Below are 20,756 nucleotides of genomic sequence, written 5' to 3' on the forward strand. Positions count from 1 at the left end.
TGGTTTTTATCAACTATGTAATTTCTACGGTGAGAAACAATATTTCTCATAATGTCTTTGTTTGAATAAAATAAAACTTATTCCAACAATAAATATTTATTTTTATATAAACAGTATGTTAGTTATTCAAAATATATTTACAAGTAATATTGATTGTCTTATAGTAACTTCAAAACTTGATTTGGATTTACTAAATCAAGTACAAGGTCTTCTACTTCTTTTTGTGAAATGTTTAAAGAAGTTAAAGCATGTTCACACAGTTTAGTAAACTCAGCTTCTTGATACAAATCTTTCAATTTTGTTTTAGTTAATCTGAAATGAAAGGTAGTCTTAATTAACATTGTAATTAAGTATGAAATTAAGCTTCAATTTAAAAATGGAACATTATCTGCTTGGTAAATTTTGTCCAAAAGTATTGGTATGATGCAAATATACAAATGTAAGATTTAACAAAATTAAAGTTTTTTTGTGGGTGGGAGATTTAAAAAAAAAAAACAAACTTTTTTTCTCAAACAGTTTTATACCTCATTAATTTTTTAATAATACAGTCAAAACCCCGCTATAGTGAACATTCAAGGGACCGAAATTTTGGTTCACTATATCCGTTCCGCAGGCAATTTAACTAATGGTTCCTAAACTCCTCCCTTTTATTATTTAAATAAACTCGACATTATTTAAATAAATGACTGAAAAATATTTTTTAGTAGCGAAAAATGTGTTATTTTTCATTACTCTTCGTCTTGCTTACAAAAAAAAAAAGGAAAATTTTTTTTAGTAATCTTTAGCTGATGAGCAATCCTGACAGAAAATTCATATTGATCCCACTGACACCTTACAGGTGCACTATCTGCCAGGGTTGGAAATATCTGCTTGGTTTGTTTAGGGATGGGAAAGTCAGATAAAAGAAGCTTATCGCTAAATTCCCCTCTATAGATGGTTTTAAAAATCGGTATATGTATTTATTTTAAAGTAAAAATTTCAAAATTATTACTAAAAAAATGAAGAAAAAAATCAGTTGAAGACAGAAAAAAGTTCATTATATCCAACTTCCTCACTTTTTTGGTTCACTATATCCACATAAAATAACATTATACGTGTATAGCAAGGCACGGGACCTAACATTTCGTTCACTATAAACCGTGTTCACTATAGCGGGGTTTGACTGTACTTATAAAACATGTGATAATTTCCATTAAAATACAATTGATACTTTGAGGGAAATTATTATTAGTTGTAAAATTCAGTTCATTATTTTTGCAATAAGTTCTCCAAAACAGGAGACTTTAATTGTGTATGAAATATAAAATGGAGTCTTAATAAAGTTAGCTGAAGAATTTTACTGGGTAATATGTGATTGGAACCTGACCTGGAACCATCATCATGTGTTGAAATGATCCAACATAATAAGTTTTTTCAAATAAAGTCACACAAAATAATTGCAGAGATCACAAGAAAGGGCTTAGCGGAAAACAATGTTAAATTCACTTCAAGTGTCTAGAACATTTTCATAGAATAATAGATAACCAAGATAGAGTTGAACAATATAAATAAAACACAGAAATGGAAATACCATAGTTTTATTTCCCTATAACAAGAACATGCCTCAATGTCTAACAATAGAAGATTAAAGATATTAAAATTGGTGAATAAATAAATAGTGTTTAACAATTTTTAGCAAGAAAAAAAATTCAAATCTATGATTACCAGCATATCTCTTAATATTCTGATTTTGGACATTTCTTTAAATTTAAGAATGCCTATAATTTGTTCAATATACTTAAGACCACTCTTAAGAAGAAATTCCCCAAATACCCCAGCTTTAGGGTTAGTGAAATTTATCTTGTTTGCAGGGGAAAATACGACTTTACACTCAAATTTATTCAAAATATTAGCAATTTGGGGACTGACTGTTGGATAAGAAAGTTAATCAAAGTAGAGAGTTTGTTGGATTGTATGCTTAATTTTAATCAGTAATATTGGAAGGAAATCAGAAGTTGACAACAATAGGTAAAGGAGTTCTTCATTGAAAAGAATTTGTACTATTAGAATAGATTTTAGAACCAAGTGTGTATAAGGCTGCTATTTTTTTGTTAGGGGGTGGGATGTAAGGTTAAACGGGAAGAGTGAAATTGCAAACGGCTTCCAATAAACAGTAATGAGAAATTCATCGCAGTTATAAAAGCTGATTTAAAATATATTCACCATAATTCATATAGAATGAACATTTAGGTTGGACTCAACTGTTTAATTTTTTAAAGTATATCATGTCAACTTAAAAATTATAAGGCATTCTTGATAAACAGTTAAAAACATGACCTTAAATAAAAAATAATGAAAGTAACTTACAGCAGGAAAATAACAACAGCTACACATTTCAATTGCTTCGGTTTCAGAACAGTATTGGTTGGTGTCAGGCTATGAAATGAAATTTAAAATTAAACATTTATTTTACATTTGAAACAATGTTATGGTTTAGGCAAAAAGTAAATAGCATAACGTAAAGAGGAAACGTAACGTAACGTAAAGTTTTAGAAAATATTTCACCATCTTTACTATCAACATTTTAACTTAGAATGTCTATAACTACTAATTACTTTCCTTAGTAGTTACAGAAAATATTTTCACCTATGGTAGTGAAGATACTTCTTTATAAATTAGAATATAAATTAGTTGTGGACATCTTTATTTGTGGACAAAATTTTTTTGACAGATATGTATATAAAAGTCAGATGATCATACTTTTAAGTTTTGATAAACTATTCATAAAAAGTCTATTTTAACAGGGTTCATACTAAATTTTTGAAAGAAAATTTCTTGACTGTCTTAGCAACAATTCAAAGTATACACTGTAACATAGCATGCCAGTTCAGAACACATAATCTGGGGCAGCGCTAAGGATTTCAAATTATTAGCCAAATGCAAATCTTAACAATTTTTTATGATTAATTTTACTCCCCCATAGAGCACTATTTTACAGTAGTTAGTTTCAGGCTAATAGTATTTGGACCCAATGTGGCGCATCTAACGAAACTTATTGTGATCGAATAAAAAATACAGATTTGATTAGAAAAATTCATTTTGGCGTAATTTTTAGGATCGAGTTAAATATATATTTTTCTTTTAAGTGGAAAAAAATCATTCGCCAAAACACAACTTTTTTTTTGCCAAAGTTACGATTTTATTGCATTTGGCTATGTGGCGAATGCTTAGCGCAGACCCTGTATAATAAGATTATTGCACCAAACACAGGAATAAAACCTAAAAGCATGAAAAAATTAATGTGTAGTAGATCTTTATAATGCAAACACTTAAACACAAGGCTATGCATTTTATACATGCATGAGATTCTTCTGATGTTTATAAGGGAACTTTCGACTTTCAAACTTTTGTATTTGCCTGCTTAATAGTTTTCATCACTGTATAGTAAACTTAAAGTATGTAAATAATTTAAATATTTTCTTTTTATGCAAAATAGTTGCACATGCTTTATTATTATTTTTTTTTTTGTAATGATAGGCATTTTCATACTTTATGTCTTTTTCGAACTCTCATACCTGTTTATTGACTTTAATGTTACATAGATCATTTCCCAAATCTTTAAACTTACCTACTAAACGTGGCAGAAATATTAGTTCGGAACAGATCAATCATAAAATAGTTTAAAGTAATTTTTAATTACTAGTATTTAAGATTATATACACTTAAAAATGTATTATTTACAGAAAAAATAAAAATTTTTTAGAGCAATAGTACAGAGTGGATTTATCAGTTTTGGTTTGCCCAGCCATCCTCACCCCATCATTTAAAATTTTAACGATATGATTGTTGCATTGTTCAATGTAATCGATTATTTTAAAAATCAGATAAAAGAGAGGATTGAATAATTGTAAAAATTCATAGCTACAAGATTTGTCACCACATTAGCTGAAAATAAAATCAAAAATAAGTATATAACCCCTGAATTCATTAAAAAAAAAATTTGATAATGTAAACTTTATAATTGAGTTTCTTTATCATAAAATGAATGAAAGTTAGAAACAATAAACCCTGTGGTTAAGGCTATATGCCAGAACTATGTATATAACTAGTGGGTGTTCCCTAAATTAGAATTATCAAATACTAGTAATAATAATTAAGGTAAAAAGATGTTGGATCAAGAATCCGAATTTTTTGATTTTTCGAATTGATTGTTTCAAAATACACAGTTGGTGTAAAAAATGGGATATTCTGAAAATACACACACAGAAATCGGGAATATCAGGACATAAAAGCTAAAAATCAGAACAAATAAGGGTAAAATCTTTTTCATCAGGAAAATCAGAACAACTATAAACCATTTATGCATACATTTTTAATTTAAGATATACAAATATTATCTATCAATAATTGTATTTTTTTGACAACTCAATAGACTGAATGAGTAATGTATTTTTTGAATATGAGATTCAACAACATTAAGCAATTAATTCAGATAATAAACTACACAGATAAAAAAACCACCAAACCAAAACCAAAGAAAAAAAACCATAAGAAAAAAAACCACCACAATATTTTTCATTTATTATTATACAGTTAATACAAAAATATAAAATATATCTTCTAGTAAGTAAGCTTTAAGTTGAATACTTATAGGAAATAAAACATTTGCTAGTAAAACTACTTAAAGCACAAATGAGATTAATCTAATTGGTAACAAAAATAAAACAAAGCTTTTTACAACTTACCTAAACGTGTCCACTAAATCTGTAACTTCTTCTTTAATCGTATTGTAGTGCAAGTCAATAATAGGGAGTACGTTTGCAAACCTGAAAGGAAATGAATTTTAAGGAAATGAAAAATATGATTGATTAAACTTTTATCATTTTGCTCTTTAATATGATATGCAAATCAAATAAAACGTAATTTACCTGAACTTTTTTGCAATTTAAGGTTTTTTTTTTCTTTTCCTATTTAATTTTTAAATTTCGCAATTGAAAAAAAAAATGCTTTACTCAAATGTATACCAGAAAAAGGATTCTGTTGAAGCTGGTTTACTTATTTTTATAATATTTAACTATTACTCTTAAACATTTTTTTGTTCTATCTTAGTCAATCTTAAAGTTAATTTAAAAAAAAGAACTCTGTCAAAATACTGATTGCTTTCATTTCTGTTAAATATTTTTAGCACTAATATTAACCTCAACATTCTTATTATAGGTTACCATTCACGGGCAGTTTATTAAGTCAAAATATTACTTAAATTATATTTCAACTAGAAAAAGAAGTGTAAAAATTAATAATATAAGCATTTTTTTCATATTACACTTGTTTGTTTAAAACACATAAAATAAACATAAAAATATGCACATTTTTTTAAAATTCATAATCTAAGTGCCCGATGATTAGTTAATGACTAATATTGATTTAAAATAAAGTATTTTAAATGAAACAAGACACTGCACACAAAAACTTGAACATTTGCAAACCTAGAAAAAAAACTTTGGCGCACCCTGGGCTGTCGAGCCAATGAAAAAGAAGAATAAGATCAATTTTTGTAAACAAAAGATGTTAATACTAAAATTTTGAGTAAAAAAGGTAAACTTCGAATAAAAAGTAAGAAATTAAATAATGAAACATAAAGAAAAACTTACAAATTTAAATTTTTCTGTAGTACAATATTTTATACTTACATATTTTTTAGGTTTGTTGTTAAAATTTGCTTTCTCCGAATACCTTGTGACAGAGAATCAATTAAAGGTAGTGTAGGTTCAGGTAATGTTGACTCAGATTCCTTAAATTTCAAAAATATATTATTGAGATGTAAAGAAAATAAGAAAAACAGTCACCTTTTAATGAAATTGTTCTTAGAATTAAGCTTTAAAGTAAATTACAAAATCAAATATGTACGATCAATGTTACACAAATGCATGTTTTCTTCTATTCTAGGAACCCTGAAATATTCTGCATACAACTGCTCATCTTTTACCATAAAAAAATAAGGTTACTTATTTTTAGTATAATGTGGAAACAACTAATAAAATCAGTGGTGGGAATACAGCCAAAATTTAAAAATTGGTTTGCACTGAGATACATACTTTGCACTTGGTATCTTCTAAAAAAATGTAGAAAGTTGTTAGAAGATTTTGTTATAAAAAATCCCACTGTTATTTATAATTAACAGTGTATCAAAACACAAAATTATCAACATCAAAAACTGATTAAATATAAATACTTATTAGACTATAGAAATGGACTACTCAAAACCTAATCTTTAGGCTATAAAATTTGTTTCCACAATTGCATGCAATTTTAGTAAAAGCTAAGATAATAAAAATGACTCAAATTGTACATTTTTTTTTATTTTTAAAAATCAAAATGCATAAGTTCTTTGTAATGAATATGAAATGTCATATTTTTAAATGAATGTATAAAACTGCTTAGCTTTTTAAAGCTATTTATTTAATCAAAACATGCTCCATTTGAAATACACTTTTTTAACAAGATTTTTTTTGCATAGATACTTGTCTTAAAGAAATTCTGATCTTTGAAATCAATTAACTACTTATTCACCGGATTTTTCTCCGACAAACTTTTTGATTTTTATTTAGAACAATTATTATAGGATAAATAATATGAAATGAAGACAATATCAGAAAATTCAGGATCAGAGTCGATTGATAATCAGAATTTCTTTAGGACAAGTATCTATGTATTAAAATCTCATTGGGAAAAGTGTATTAAAGTAAATGGAGCATATTTTGATTAAAGCTCCAAGGGGACTCTAACCCATGATACATTCACCATTGAGGATATTTTATGTCAGCACTACGGTCGGCACGAGCCGGATGCAAAATTGGTATCTAGTAGCCATGGCTGGAACCCAGCTCACCTCATTATAAGGCAAACGCTCTATCCCCTGAGCCATCACGGCCTCTGGTAACCGTATATTGGAAGTTAAGAGGGGTCTCAACTGAAGATAGAACTCCAACTCACAACCTTAACCACTAAGCCATGGCGGCTCAGTAACAGAAATTTAAATAAATTAACGACAAATAGTAACTATTTGCACTTACTTCAGGCAAATTAATTGGTTTTGAAGGTTTGGTGCCGGAAGCAAATGATACATTTTTTCCTTTACTTTTTCTTTTTACTTTCCTTTTAAGGTTAGTTTTAGTTGCTTCTAACTTTAAGTCCGAAGCAAGTTTTTCCATTTTTTCCTGTTTTGTTGCACTTTCTTTAACACGCTTCACATCACAAATGTCAGTGTCGAAAGTTTCACCGATTTCATCTTCTTCTTCTTCATCCGGAAGTTTATCAATCTTTAAACACAGATTTACATACTCTTCTTTGACAGCTGATATATTTTCAGCAGAATCGGTAGAGTTCACTAAAGTTTTAAATAAGTGATCAGCTTTAATAGAATAGAGTTGCCTTTCACCTAATAAGTATTTTAGTGTGTCTTCTGTGTACCAGTCTTGAAAAATTTTGGCGATGAAATTGATAGGAAGCTGTGCACTATTTGTGGTGGGTTCTTGAGGCGCTCTTAACTGTGGTATAAGCACAGCTCTCTTTCTCTTTCCAAGTTCTGTAGGCATATGCTTATTAGAATATGCGGCTATGTTGCCATATTCTGGAAATGATGGTTTATCATCGTCCTCATCACTATCGGAACTCTGGGAATCAGAAAGAGTTTCCTCATCAGAATTTTCAGGATCTTTCACCATTTCTGTGCCAAATATAAATTTTTCCCTGTTAAGAAAAGTAATAATATCAAATTATGCTAATTGCCTAGTTATTTCTATTATGAAAGTCAATACAATTAAAGAGAGGTATTATTTAATAGGGTGCCAAAAACGTATTTAACCCAGTTACTAAATATAATTATACAAAAAACAAAATCAAAAACATTTATATATACTGTTGAAGATCAAGGATGCACAATTAACTTTTTGTTAGAAAATACTAAGTTCAGACCAAAATTGACATAAAGCTCTAAAAATGTTGTTCAATTCAATAAAGCTCTATTAAAAGTGTTAGATTCAATTTGAAAGCTATATGAGTGAAATGCAAAACTAAAAAAAAATATACTAGGAGCTAAGCCTCCTGTTTGCTGACGCTCACCAACCCCCGATGATTGCTTCGCAATTTTTGCTGTTTCTTGGCATGAAACAGTTGAAAATATTCAACTAAAAATATATGTACTTAAGAGGACACTTATCCCGCCACTTGCAATGTCCAAATATTTCCTTCCCTTATACTATTAAGATCTATAAGTGAACATAAATCATTTTTTGAAATAACATTTAAAATTATAAGTATATTGTTATAACAAATTTGGTGAGTTCACAACTATAATTTAATATTTTTGCTTACCATACGGAACGAATGTATATCTTAAATACAATTTTTGCATTCATCACTTTGTGCATGCAGCTTAAAGNTAGTTATATATATACTATTAAGATCTATTAGTGAACATAAATCATTTTTTGAAATAACATTTAAAATTAAAAGTATATTATTATAACAAATTTGGTGAGTTCACAACTATAATTTAATATTTTTGCTTACTCTACCGAACAAATGTATATTTTAAATACAATTTTTGCATTCATCACTTTGTGCATGCAGCTTAAAGTGAAGTTCTAAATCATTTAAGGAATCACCTAACTGTAATTCATAATAGTATATTAATGTAATTTGTAATGGTGAATGATAATAGTAAAATGGTTAATAAGATCAGACACCGATTTAAATAACTTTATCTTAAAATATAACATAGAATTACGTTACTCTAACAATTTTTCAGATTTTTTTTTTTAAATAATTTTTATTGGTCTATTCAGCTAAACTGGCAGCTTTGCCTTTTATAAATTTAATTTAAAAATGCTGTTTTCTAAAAATTTAACATTTAAAAACATCATTGTACATTATAAGCAATCTGAAATGTGAAAATGAACAAAATTTCATTAAAGAAGTATAAATTACACAAAGATGTTTTTTTTTTTTCACCACAGGAAGTGAAGGTAAAAAAATTGAAAAGTTATAATTTATGTATCAGATAACAGTATAAATGAATATTGATTAGAGTGTTCAAGGATTTTTTTTTATAAATATACTATATGAATTGAGATTAATTATGATTACTAAATCATATCAGTAGGTTTAGAAATAAATAATTCAAAAGTAAAAAGATAAAATTTTTAATAAATAAAACAAGATTCATTAGGAAGTTGTCTTATAAAATACTAGCTAGCAACTTATAGACGAGTACATTATAATTTTCATTTTATTTTTTCAGTTTTCAATTATTTTCAAAGGCTATTTTAAGGCACCAAGTTTTATAATTAAATAGAAAATAATAATAAATTGAAAGCACATTTAAAATTTTTTCACCCTTTTGTTATGGAATGTATTTTAATCATTACATGTTTAGAGAATATCAGAAGGTTTAATATTAATAAATAATTTAAGTAATTATTTCTGACCTTTAAATCTCAATAAGAAAAACATAGAAAACTAAAGTAGTAAAAATATTTACAGGTATAATAATAATAATAATAATAAAAAATCCTCTCCAACTTTAAAACTTCACAAATTATCATTTTATGAGATGATATTACTGATGAAGCATTTCATGCTTATTTAACCTTGCAGAAAAATGAAACTTTTTCACCGTCCATACTAAGTAAGTTACAGTGACATTGGAATATTATATACATCTCTTTGATATTTTATAAGGTGGCCACTAACACTAATGAAAAAATTCTCTGATTTTCTTTTTGTATCCTGTGGCAGAAATTTTATTATTAATTTTACTAATATGCTTTACTCTTATAAGATATATCTTATATGATATATTAAAAATTACTTGTTATTAAAATTGAAAATAAAACATAATGTCTTGTTTTTTAGAATAAATTATTACAAGAGCAATAATTTTGGGAAAAATATTGACCTTTTAAATACTGTTAACTAAATATTATTTCATTTTTCTCGACTGTTTGAGCATTTCAATTAAATTTCCTAACGTTTCTCTGATTTTTGCTAACTTCTATAATTTTGGAAAAAAATATTGACCTTTTACATATCTCAAACTAAAGATTAGTTCATTTTCCTTGACTTTTTGAGTATTTCAATTAAATTCGATAACATTTCCCTGAGGGGACTCCGAAAATTCCCTTCCTGTTGCCACCCTGTATCAACATATTTAAATTAAATACAGAAATTAAAAAACAAACATACTTATACACTTTTTCCTTAATATTTAAGCCAACCAGATGTTCAGTACAATCTTTTATGTCTTCCTGGAGCATATTATTTAAATTCATAGTTGGGATTGGCTTAGGGTCTTGGTGAAGATTTTGTTCCACTTCAGTCTTGCTGAGAGTATATTTGAAAAGAAGTTCTTCTCCTGCACTGCCTCTGAAGATAAAAAAAAATACTGATAAATAATTTAGCAAAAGACAGTTCTAAGTGGAATTTTTTTTTGAGAAAATTGAGATTTCTTGGGAAAAGGTCTTATTTAAGTATACAGTTTTATAGAGTCTTCATATCTTCAAGATGTTGGTAGAAAAATTTAGCATGATTTAAATCACAATTTTAAAAAAAAAATCAAATTTAATTCAAATTTACAATAAAACATTTTAATATAAGATTTGACAACCAATCACACTTTGTTGGGGAAGAGGGAACCAATATCTACCATTGTATACTTCGAAGCTTAGTGCTCACATAGATTTACAAACACACACATTGCTATTATTATTTTATAACATGTATAGGGATAAGGAGATGAAAATCTTAAAGGTAAACTATGCTTCTCTTAACAAAAAACTTACAATAGTACTTCAATAAACCTTTAATAAAAAACCTTAATAAAAGCTTTAAAAAAATTGCCTTTGAATAGCAATTTATATGAAGACAAATTATAACATAAAATATAAATCCGAGACTTTGAAACAATTGCTAATATAATACAAACAACATTAAGTGTAGCATCTAACGAGCTTATGCATCTAACTTAGCTTATGCATTAGCTTAGGCATCTAACGAGATTATGATGTCAAAAATTTAGCTTACTGTTTATTAACCTAGCCCTCCTCAAACTGGGAGTCGCCCTAGTTCCAAGAGCCTTAAGAAGAATTAAAAGGTGGAAGTCAAGTTTGAGTTTAGTGTTCACAAAATGTCAGACAAGTCTATTTTTGTTTGAAGTTTCTCTCCTGTTTCACCCCAGGGTGGTAAGATTTGAGAGGGAAGCGATTTTGCTATTCTTGAATGCATCTTTTGAAACTATTTCTCACATGTACTTTTAGATTATTAACACAATATGTATTTTCTGACAAATTTGATTGCTTCCATACATTTTAGAGATCCTGTATAATGTTTTAGTAACATTAATTACACTCTGAAAATTTTTACTAAATGAAAACTAAAACAAACTGCCATTACATTGCTACTAGAAAGAAATTTTATCTTTAGCATTTTTGCTGCTAAAAAGAGCTTTTTAGAATTCCAGCAATTGAAATTAAAACAAATATGAATAATATGTATCATAGCAATATTCACTTGTTTTCAGAATCCAACAGAAGTTTTAATTCCAATGAAGATTTTTCAGGTTTTCTTAACCAGAGTGGTAGAGAATGTAACTGAGCTTTCAGAAAATTGGAGGCTTTGTAGCATTCATTACTACAGAAATTCTAAAAAAAGAAAAGTTTCTTTTTATAAAATAATAATTCACATCATGCAATGATACTTGAAAATAATTTTGGTAAAGATATCCTATAACAGAATTTACAACATGATTAAAATAACATTCTTTTAAAGTGATTATAATTGCTTTATAAAATAAGAAGTAAACCAAAATTGTGTTTCCGAATTTAACTTGTCTTAAAGCTTAATTTCATTAAAATACAGCAAGTAAGTTTTTTTTAAAAATTAAATACAAAGTGCGCATAAATTCCATATCCCCCTTATAAAAAGGTTGCAGCACTAGTAATAATAGTGTCTAGCTGCAGTAAAATGGCTATGTGTCACTACATGAGATTGCTTAGAGCAGTGATTCTCAACCTTTTTTTTGTGACGGCACACTTTTAACGATTTCTAAATTTGACGGCACNGGCTATGTGTCACTACATGAGATTGCTTAGAGGATTACACGGTGAAAAACTTCAGCTTTCCCACTCTTATTTATCTTGTAAATGGTTCAAGACAGCATAAATAAGTTGTAGGGCAGGGATGGTGAACCAATGGCACGCGTGTCATTTATGGCACGAGACACAATATTTTGGGCACGCTACCGATCACAATTGTTATTATACTATGAATTGTTATTACACTACGAAGCAATGTAACAATTAAAATAAAATTCACAAAAAACAAACAGAATAATAAACAATCATTNAAAAACTTCAGCTTTCCCACTCTTATTTATCTTGTAAATGGTTCAAGACAGCATAAATAAGTTGTAAGGCAGGGATGGTGAACCAATGGCAGGCGTGTCATTTATGGCACGAGACACAATATTTTGGGCACGCTACTGATCACAATTGTTATTATACTATGAATTGTTATTACACTACGAAACAATGTAACAATTAAAATAAAATTCACAAAAAACAAACAGAATAATAAACAATCATTAATAAAAAAATTAACAATTAATGCTAAAAAAACAATTAATAACCATAAAAAACAAGCTAACAATAAATAACTAGCAAAAAAAAAAAAAAAAATAACAGTCCTGCTTGAACTAACATCTTACAACCTAATATAAGTTATTTGTCATCTAATCTGCAACAACAGAAGTCACACTATTATTTTAAGTTGTTTTAAGACATGGCAAAGTGTTTTTTTTTTCAATGTAAATAGAGTTTTGAGTTGATTGTATTTAGTATTATTTTCCCAATAATCACGAAGTCAAAATTATTAGACGGCACGTCTATGACCTCATTAAACAATTTTTTTAGAAAAATTGGTACACTGGTGTATAAAGGTTTGCCATCCCTGTTGTAGGGTATCACAAATTCAGTATGGATGTACACTTTACAGACATTTAAGTAAGAAAAGTTGTTAATAAGAAATTAAATAAGAAAAGAAAAATTTACATTTGTTTGATTGAAACTCCCTACCTTGTGACTGTAATCTACAGTTTTAGGAAGAGAAAAGAACAATGATATCTTTGTTTTTGATATGCAATGAAAAAAAAAAAGTTTTACTCAAAATTAATTTACAGTACTTTTCAAAATGAATTTACAGTAAGATATTAAGTACTAGCCACCTCCAACAACTAGCTGATTCGCGTACACGAACTCTCCGCTTTGCACTTCCACATTGTTTTCTATCTTTACGGAGCAGCAGTCTCACATTAACTCTTCGAGAATTATTTGTACAGGACAAGAAACCAAAAGAAGAATTGTTAGCATAATCTATCTAAGAGTATTGCATACATTACTACAGCTACCACTGTTTCCAAAATTATGGGAAATAATATAAAATATGTTCTTCCTTTTAGTTAAATTTCCTATAACTTCAAAAAATAATTAAAAATCATCTAATTATTTTTGTCTTGTATCTTAAATAAAAAAGGAAAGTTAACTATATATGTTCATCTAAATTCAAAGTTAATATCTCTTACAAAATTATGGAGGTCACAAATTGAAACATTTTAAGGGAAAAAAGATGATGAAAAAGTTGGTTTCTCAAATTACTTAATTCGTTTACAAGAGTCCTCATTTAGCTTCATGCGAAATGTCTTATTTTTAGTGCCTACGGGAACCCACTACCCAACAATTATAGTTATTTACTAAAAATAAATATCAGAAAATAAATACATATTAACTTGCTTTGAATATTCAAGAGAAAATATCAAAAACTATGTTTAAGACATTTAGAGACAATCTTGTTTAAAATTATCATTTTTATTTTCAAAAAAATGACAGCATTAACACAGTCTTGTAATGATGAAGTTAAAAATTAGCGATTGCAATTATAATTTATTATGTATGAAAATTCTGAGAAAAATATGGTTTAAATTTTTTTAAAAACAAATTTAAAGATAAATTAAATATCACAATAATAATTTTATTATAATTATAATATATTTTTTAACAAGTGAATTAAAGATTAAAAAATATAATAATAAAAAAAAAAAGAATTGAACTAAAAACTACTAAACTAAAATAAAAAGCAATCATTGAACTATTAACTGACTAAAATTTTAGCATTATTATAAAATGCATACTTACCTTTCTCTCACTTATATCATATACTTTATTTTTGCTAATTTTAAACTGCTGCCGTGGAACCTAGGAGGATGAAAAAAAAAAGTTTGATCAGCAAGTTTTAATTGGATGCAATATTTATAGTACATATGCAAAGTAATTTTTATTGCACACAATTCATGAAAAATCAAAATTTCAAAGTGCAAATACAATATAGAGTAGTAAATAAATGAAACACAATTTAGGAAATATTTTACTGATTATTATTTTAGTACTCTTTTAAATTAAAATGGACATGATGATGTATTTAAAATACATTATCATTAAAGTGATTTTTATACATGCTAAAATGCACACAAGTACAGCATTTGTTTCAAAATTTGCCAAAGATATTAAGTTATAATTTGAGTGACCAGAGTTTCACAGTATATAATGGTATTTTAAAGCATTCAATTTACAATTTTTGCCAATTACAATTGAACACATAACAATTGTTTCACAACTGAACACATGAAAATAGTTTTCTTCCAGTAAACAATTATAAAAAGGAATTAATAAATGAAAACAATTAATTTAGCATGCTTAAATGCAATAGATTATGAAATGTAATAGATCATGTATGCCCTTAAAATATGCAAACTACATTACATTTTTAATGGGATTTGAACACAATGGATAGCCACATAGGTGAGTGATACTTCGCTCTTGCACCACATCATCATAGTCAGCCTGACACAACTTTGAACACTAAAAATAATTGTTACAAGTTTAGCCATGCAATTTTAGAAGAAAAATTTTACAATGTTTTCAAATTGCTTTTTTTATTTAAAAAAAAAAGAAAAAAAAAAGAGGAGATTATATGAATATTTTAAAACATAACAATGGAACTTGTGAGTGGTATAGGGAACAAGAATAATAATTTTCATTTGATGATTTTGAAAATTTTTAAACTTGTAGAACATTTATAAACTTGAAACAATTGTTTGAAAATTTTGGTTTCAACTGAATTGACATTTGAAAAAGAGATAAGATATAAACAAATTCCAGTTTTTGTTATAGGTCGGTCATAAATACTTTAACTTTGTGTTGGACAAAAAAGACATTAGTTCTGCTTTTCTGAAGAACAGAAAAGCAAAGATTTCCTTTGAATTTATTAGTTTCCACACAATGAAAATATGAACTTGCAGATAAAATGAAATCGAGATATTTTATGAAACTTAACATAAAATTCATAAATTAGAAATCAATAAAGGAAAGAATAAACAAGATAAGTAAAAAAAGACAACATTACGTTTTGAAGAAACCATTCTTTAGAAATCTCTTCTTCCAACAAAGCTTCTACAATTTTTAAAGTGTCCCTTTTTATTTGTAAGATTTTTTCTTTAGATCTAAATTATATAAAGAGCAGAGTTATTAACAGATTTAATGTAAGATGACAGATATGTAACACATATGAGAATCATCTGACAAACAAAAATATAGAAAAAGAAATAAAACAGTCACACTTTGTAGCTAGTATATTAAAAAGTAAATAATTATTATATTGTACAGTCCAGTGAAGTCTTATTGTTAGAGTAATTGAGCTGAGTATTGTTCTGGTGAGCCAACTACAATCGCCAAGGTGCCAAATAGATTTTAAACTTGCAATTTTAAAAACAAAAACAAGTAGATGTTTGCCTGGAGTGTGGCTACGAGTTATACCTTTCAAGTTGGTTCCTTTCCATGATGTTTTTGTTTAATTTCCAGTGGGCAGCTGCCCGGAAGTTGCCAAGACTTGTCGATTATTCTGTCACAGATTCTTTGATACGGAAATACCCCCTTAGATTACAATACTTAATTATCCCCTTATATAATATAACCTAACGTGTGACAAGGGAGTACAGTGAAGTGTGACACTTTATGACTATGTGAATAAGAGGTAAAAAATATTGAAAAAAAAAATCATTGATGGACGGTCAAGCACATAAATAAAGAAAGTAGGGATGTAACGAATATTCGGCCCTTTTGCCGAATATTCGGCAAAATTATAAAGTATATGCTATTATTATGAAGTATATGCTATTATATACGCCCGGTGGCTGAGTGGTAGCGCTTCGCGCTGCCGTGCCACAGGTCCTTGGTTCGATCCTTGGGCCGGGCAAGGCCGANCTAGCCGAGTATTCGGCAAAATTATAAAGTATATGCTATTATTAATTATGCTGCTATTATTAATTATTTAGATTTGTGAAAGCCTTATTGTTGGCATCAAGATATTTAAAATATTGCAAAAAATACATCAAGTTGTTAAATTTTTTTTAAAATATAGAGAGTTTAAAAAAGCAAATTTGTTAATATTTATTTCATTTTTAATTTAAAATTTGAAAATTATTTAATTAAAAAAATAAAATTTCAAAAGTGAAACTTTTTAAAAAGTTCTTAATTTTCTGAGTTTTAATGGAGGATTCAAATCAAATCCTGACAAAAAAAGAAAGTTAAGAATACATTTAACAGTTGTATGTAATGAGTTCTTATCTTAAATACAATAGCATATAAATTACAAGTATAACTATAACTTAAATATGCTATTATTAATTATTTAGATCTATAAAAGCCATATTGCCTTGTTATTGGCATCAAGATATTTAAATTATTACAAAAAATAAATCAAGTTGTTAAAATTTTTTTAAACATACAAAGATTAAAAAAGGCAATTTTGTTAATATTTATTTCATTTTTAATTTAAAAATTACTTTAATTACAATCAAAAGAGAAATTTTTAAAAAGTAAATATTCGGCCACCGAATATTCGGTATTCGGCCTAAAATTTGGCCAAATATTCGGTATTCGGCCCATCACTATTCGTTATTTCACTAAAGGAAAGTAGGTAAAAAATTACAATTAAGTTCTCTTCCTATAACGGCAAGTTTTTATGCTTTACCTGAAAAAAATGTCTAAAATGTTGAATTTTCTAACAATAAACAATAATTATGTTGAAGTTTTATTAACTATAAAAGCTCCAAAGTACAGTGCCTTATTCAACGGGCAAGCTATTCTACAAACTAAATCCACTTCTTAAAATTTACGTAGCAAATTAGGTAGCATGTTAATTTAAAGACAAATCTTCGTTATTTTGAATTTAAAGGAAATATCTCCGCTTAGGTTTCAAAAGACAAAAGAGCTTAATGATTTGACGCATTCACTGTATTTTGCTTCAAAAAGAGTCAGAACCAGTAACTTAAACAAATGTTTTAAATTTTAGGAGGAAGTAGTAGAATGAAGCAAAATTTATATTGAATTCTCATAAATATTCTAAAATAGTTAGCAGAGACTCAGAACTTCAACATTATTTTTTTAAAATATACATAAAAATAAGATGAATATCATGCAAAGAATACATTTTATTAATTTTAAAATTAATATAAGACAAAAGTTGTCAGAATGCTAGAAAAGAACTTTATTTAAAACTTACGGAGACTTTTCAGGAGCCATCTTTTGACGTTTGTTTATAATATAAAAATCATTGGAAGTTTTAAGCTCCCTCTTTCTGCCCCACCTAATATTCGCTGACAAGATTGATTGGTTCCATGTCTTGATCCTTTCATCCCCCTCTTATCAATTGTATAGGAATGTACTACGATATTTTCCCCTTTCTAATTACTTTTTGCACTTACTTGCGTAAAATACTTTTTTAAAATTTCCCCAACGTTTTCTGTTAGATCTATGTTCAATGTAGCTTTCAGTTCCAATAAGTTCCCAAACTTAAAATTTTTTTAATCTATATTTGAAAATCAAGACAGAAACTAACGTACTTCCTTCGCCTATGACTCTCCACATGCTAATAGTAAAAGCACGTGAAGTACTGCCAAAGTAGAGGGTGCTGCTCCAAAACACATATGTTGACCAATTCGATCGTTAATAAAGGAACGGATGCATTTTGGAACTGCTCCGAAAAGAGCTTATCACTTATAGAATTATTACAGTAGGAGATGATTGTCCTTTATCAATCTGTTTTTTGCCCATTTTCGGCCAAAAGTTCGTGAACGCACCATTTAAATAAATATCTTCCAACTAATACTGTGACGTATATTTTTCATCAATTTTATTTTTCTGCTATTGTGAATGGATTTGAAGATATTTATAAAATATTAATTCAATTGGTGTAAACGCTTTCTGTAAAGAAATTTCTAAAATACCGTAGTTCCTTAACTTGAAACGGTTATTGCAGAATTTAAGCATATTTCAATGAAATGCCTCGTTTTATAAAATGTCTATGCTTGGTTTAAAATTGGTTAATAACAATAGTAAGTAGATTCATTTATTAAGAGTATAACAAGGGAAAAGATAGATAAGAATGTACAAGAATATAAAATTTTATAACATATACAATTTGCGAGAATGAATTTTTATTGTAATATTACTATAAAAATTATATAGCACTAGTGGGCTGCGCCCCCTGCTCGCTTACGCTCGCCAACCCCCAAAAATTGCTACGCAATCTTATATGGTTTGCTTCGCAAACCAAGCTCACTTCGCTCGCTACTAACTTAGGTACATTGAAAATGCACAAAATTCTAAGAATTCAAAACAATCATTCAAATCCATATAACAACTTTTTTTTAAAAAAAAAATTGCATCTTTTTAGTAAATACTAAGTCATTAAAATAAATTTGAATTCAAACAAATGACATGTAATTCGTTAAACCTATTAGAAATGTGCTATAGTATAAAATCTTAAAGCATAACAGCACGACTGAGACTCATTTTTCAATGAATAACTAATAACAATAATAAAACAAATAAATTCGTGATATAAATCAAAAATCGGCAAATAAATTCGCAATATATAAATTCATGAAAAAAAGCGCTTTCGACAAAATACTAAAATAGAGATCTATCGACAAAGACTACTCACTTTTGCCTAGCTTAATAGTATGAGATTGCCGCAGCTGATGCTCTCTCAGGTTATTTCAGTTTCCGTTTTTAAAAGGGCTATACGTTGAGCCACCTCAGCTAGATTTGGCATGTGACTTTTTAGCGGCAATCATTGGTCGATTTTCTAGCGTTACCATTCGGGGAGTTGCAATGAGGCTTTTTTGTCGCCGTGTAAGAGAAATATATATAATATAAGATAGTAATAGTAATTTATTTACGTTACAATAGAGCTGCACAATAGAGTACAGGTGGTAGTCTGGAAAAATCTTTGAGAATTATTAGAAGACACGACATTACAATTTTGATCCTCCTCAGAGGGTATGGTTCCCCTAGTCAGACAACCTGCGTCCAAAGTCGAGCATTTAAAGGTTGAACAGTTTTTCCAGGACCGATACTAGAAGTCCTCAGTTCCGCCCTGTTAGAATGTTAGGGAAGCTTAACCGTTCGTAAAACTGGTTTAAGAAAACTTAAGAGTGCTTAAACCTGTGGAAGAATAGATTTCATCTATCAGGTTCTAAATCTCACTTGACGGTGATTGAAAGTGCATATATCGCAAACGGGGAAAATGGCACTAAAGATTTGTTTTACATTATCGAGTTAAATTAAAGTTTTCCGTTCATTTTTTAATAAATAGAAATCGCAGTAGTAATAGTTTGCATCGCACTTGAGCTTCACTAAGAGCTAAAGGCTACGGTTTGGAAAACATTCCTGAGGAGGATCCGCTAATATGCCATCACAGTTTCAATACTCAGCAGAGTGGGTTAGCTTCTCCTTATTTGGTTGCCCGTGGACAAGAGCTGGAAATCGAGATCTTAATGGTAGGCCAGTTTGACGAGGACCGATATCGTTCACCGTTGGTCCTTTCGCAGGTTGATCAAAATGATCTCCTACCCACCCATTATCTGTCGCAAGGGATGCTAAACATCTCTGCAAAATGTTTTTGCTCAACGGTTACATCTTGGGAGTCTTAATTTGGGAACGAGCTTCCATTTCTGCTTTTTCCAGCTCCCCGTTGTTATCTCGGAGGAGAGCAAGTAGGTTTTCTTTCGATGCTGCTTTCTTCACATCGAACAAAATAGACTACGCCTTTTTTTGATTGAGCTTGACATCTATCCCTTAGCTTTTTTTCCCGAACTCGTTATTGAACTTTTCAACTTTTGAATTTCACATGGCGTATAACTCTACCATGACGAATCTTTTTGGGGTGCCTAACTCCTAGCTTGAGTTTTGAACAGGATTAATATTCTCCTTGCTGGCTTTTTCAGTTTGCTCAGAAGTTTCGCCTCACTTTGACACCACTAGTACTACATGTTTGGGGGGTAGATACTAGTGGTACTTCCACTTGGGGTACACTAGCGGTACGAAATTTTGTTGATTACACCGGCAAAAGAGTTATTTTACTTTTTTATTCGATTTTAATCTCGTCAAGTGCTTTTCGAGCCTACTGCTCTAGACTCTTTGTGTATGAAATTTAAGTGCACATGGGTAAGCCACATGCAATTAAATTAATTACTTAAAGTTAAATAAACATCTAAAAGAAAATTAATATATGCCAGTCATAGATAAAAAGTTAAACATATTTAATGAAATAGGAAATTAGTAAAATTACATCTTGAATAAAATAAACACGTGCCTTAGCACGAA

General features: G+C 28.5%; 1 protein-coding gene across 2 annotated transcripts; it reads right to left on the bottom strand.

Annotated features, from left to right (window-relative positions):
* Positions 1-77: 77 nt before the first annotated feature.
* Positions 78-17,742, bottom strand: LOC107437223 (putative RNA polymerase II subunit B1 CTD phosphatase RPAP2). Of its 2 annotated transcripts, XM_016049152.3 has the most exons (11): positions 17,650-17,742; positions 15,493-15,589; positions 14,850-14,948; positions 14,226-14,285; positions 11,548-11,678; positions 10,225-10,404; positions 7,053-7,728; positions 5,670-5,770; positions 4,725-4,805; positions 2,347-2,415; positions 78-312 (listed from the first exon to the last, which is right to left on the bottom strand). In XM_016049152.3, exons 1-11 carry the CDS (start codon positions 17,667-17,669, stop codon positions 159-161), a joined length of 1,668 nt encoding a protein of 555 aa, XP_015904638.2. In that variant the 5' UTR covers positions 17,670-17,742; the 3' UTR covers positions 78-158. The 2 variants fall into 2 exon arrangements, with proteins under 2 accessions (XP_015904638.2, XP_042908947.1); XM_043053013.2 differs by lacking the exon at positions 14,850-14,948.
* Between the last annotated feature and the right edge of the window lie 3,014 nt (positions 17,743-20,756).

This window comes from Parasteatoda tepidariorum, chromosome 6 (genome assembly GCF_043381705.1).
Source record: "Parasteatoda tepidariorum isolate YZ-2023 chromosome 6, CAS_Ptep_4.0, whole genome shotgun sequence".
Lineage (NCBI taxonomy): Eukaryota > Metazoa > Arthropoda > Arachnida > Araneae > Theridiidae > Parasteatoda > Parasteatoda tepidariorum.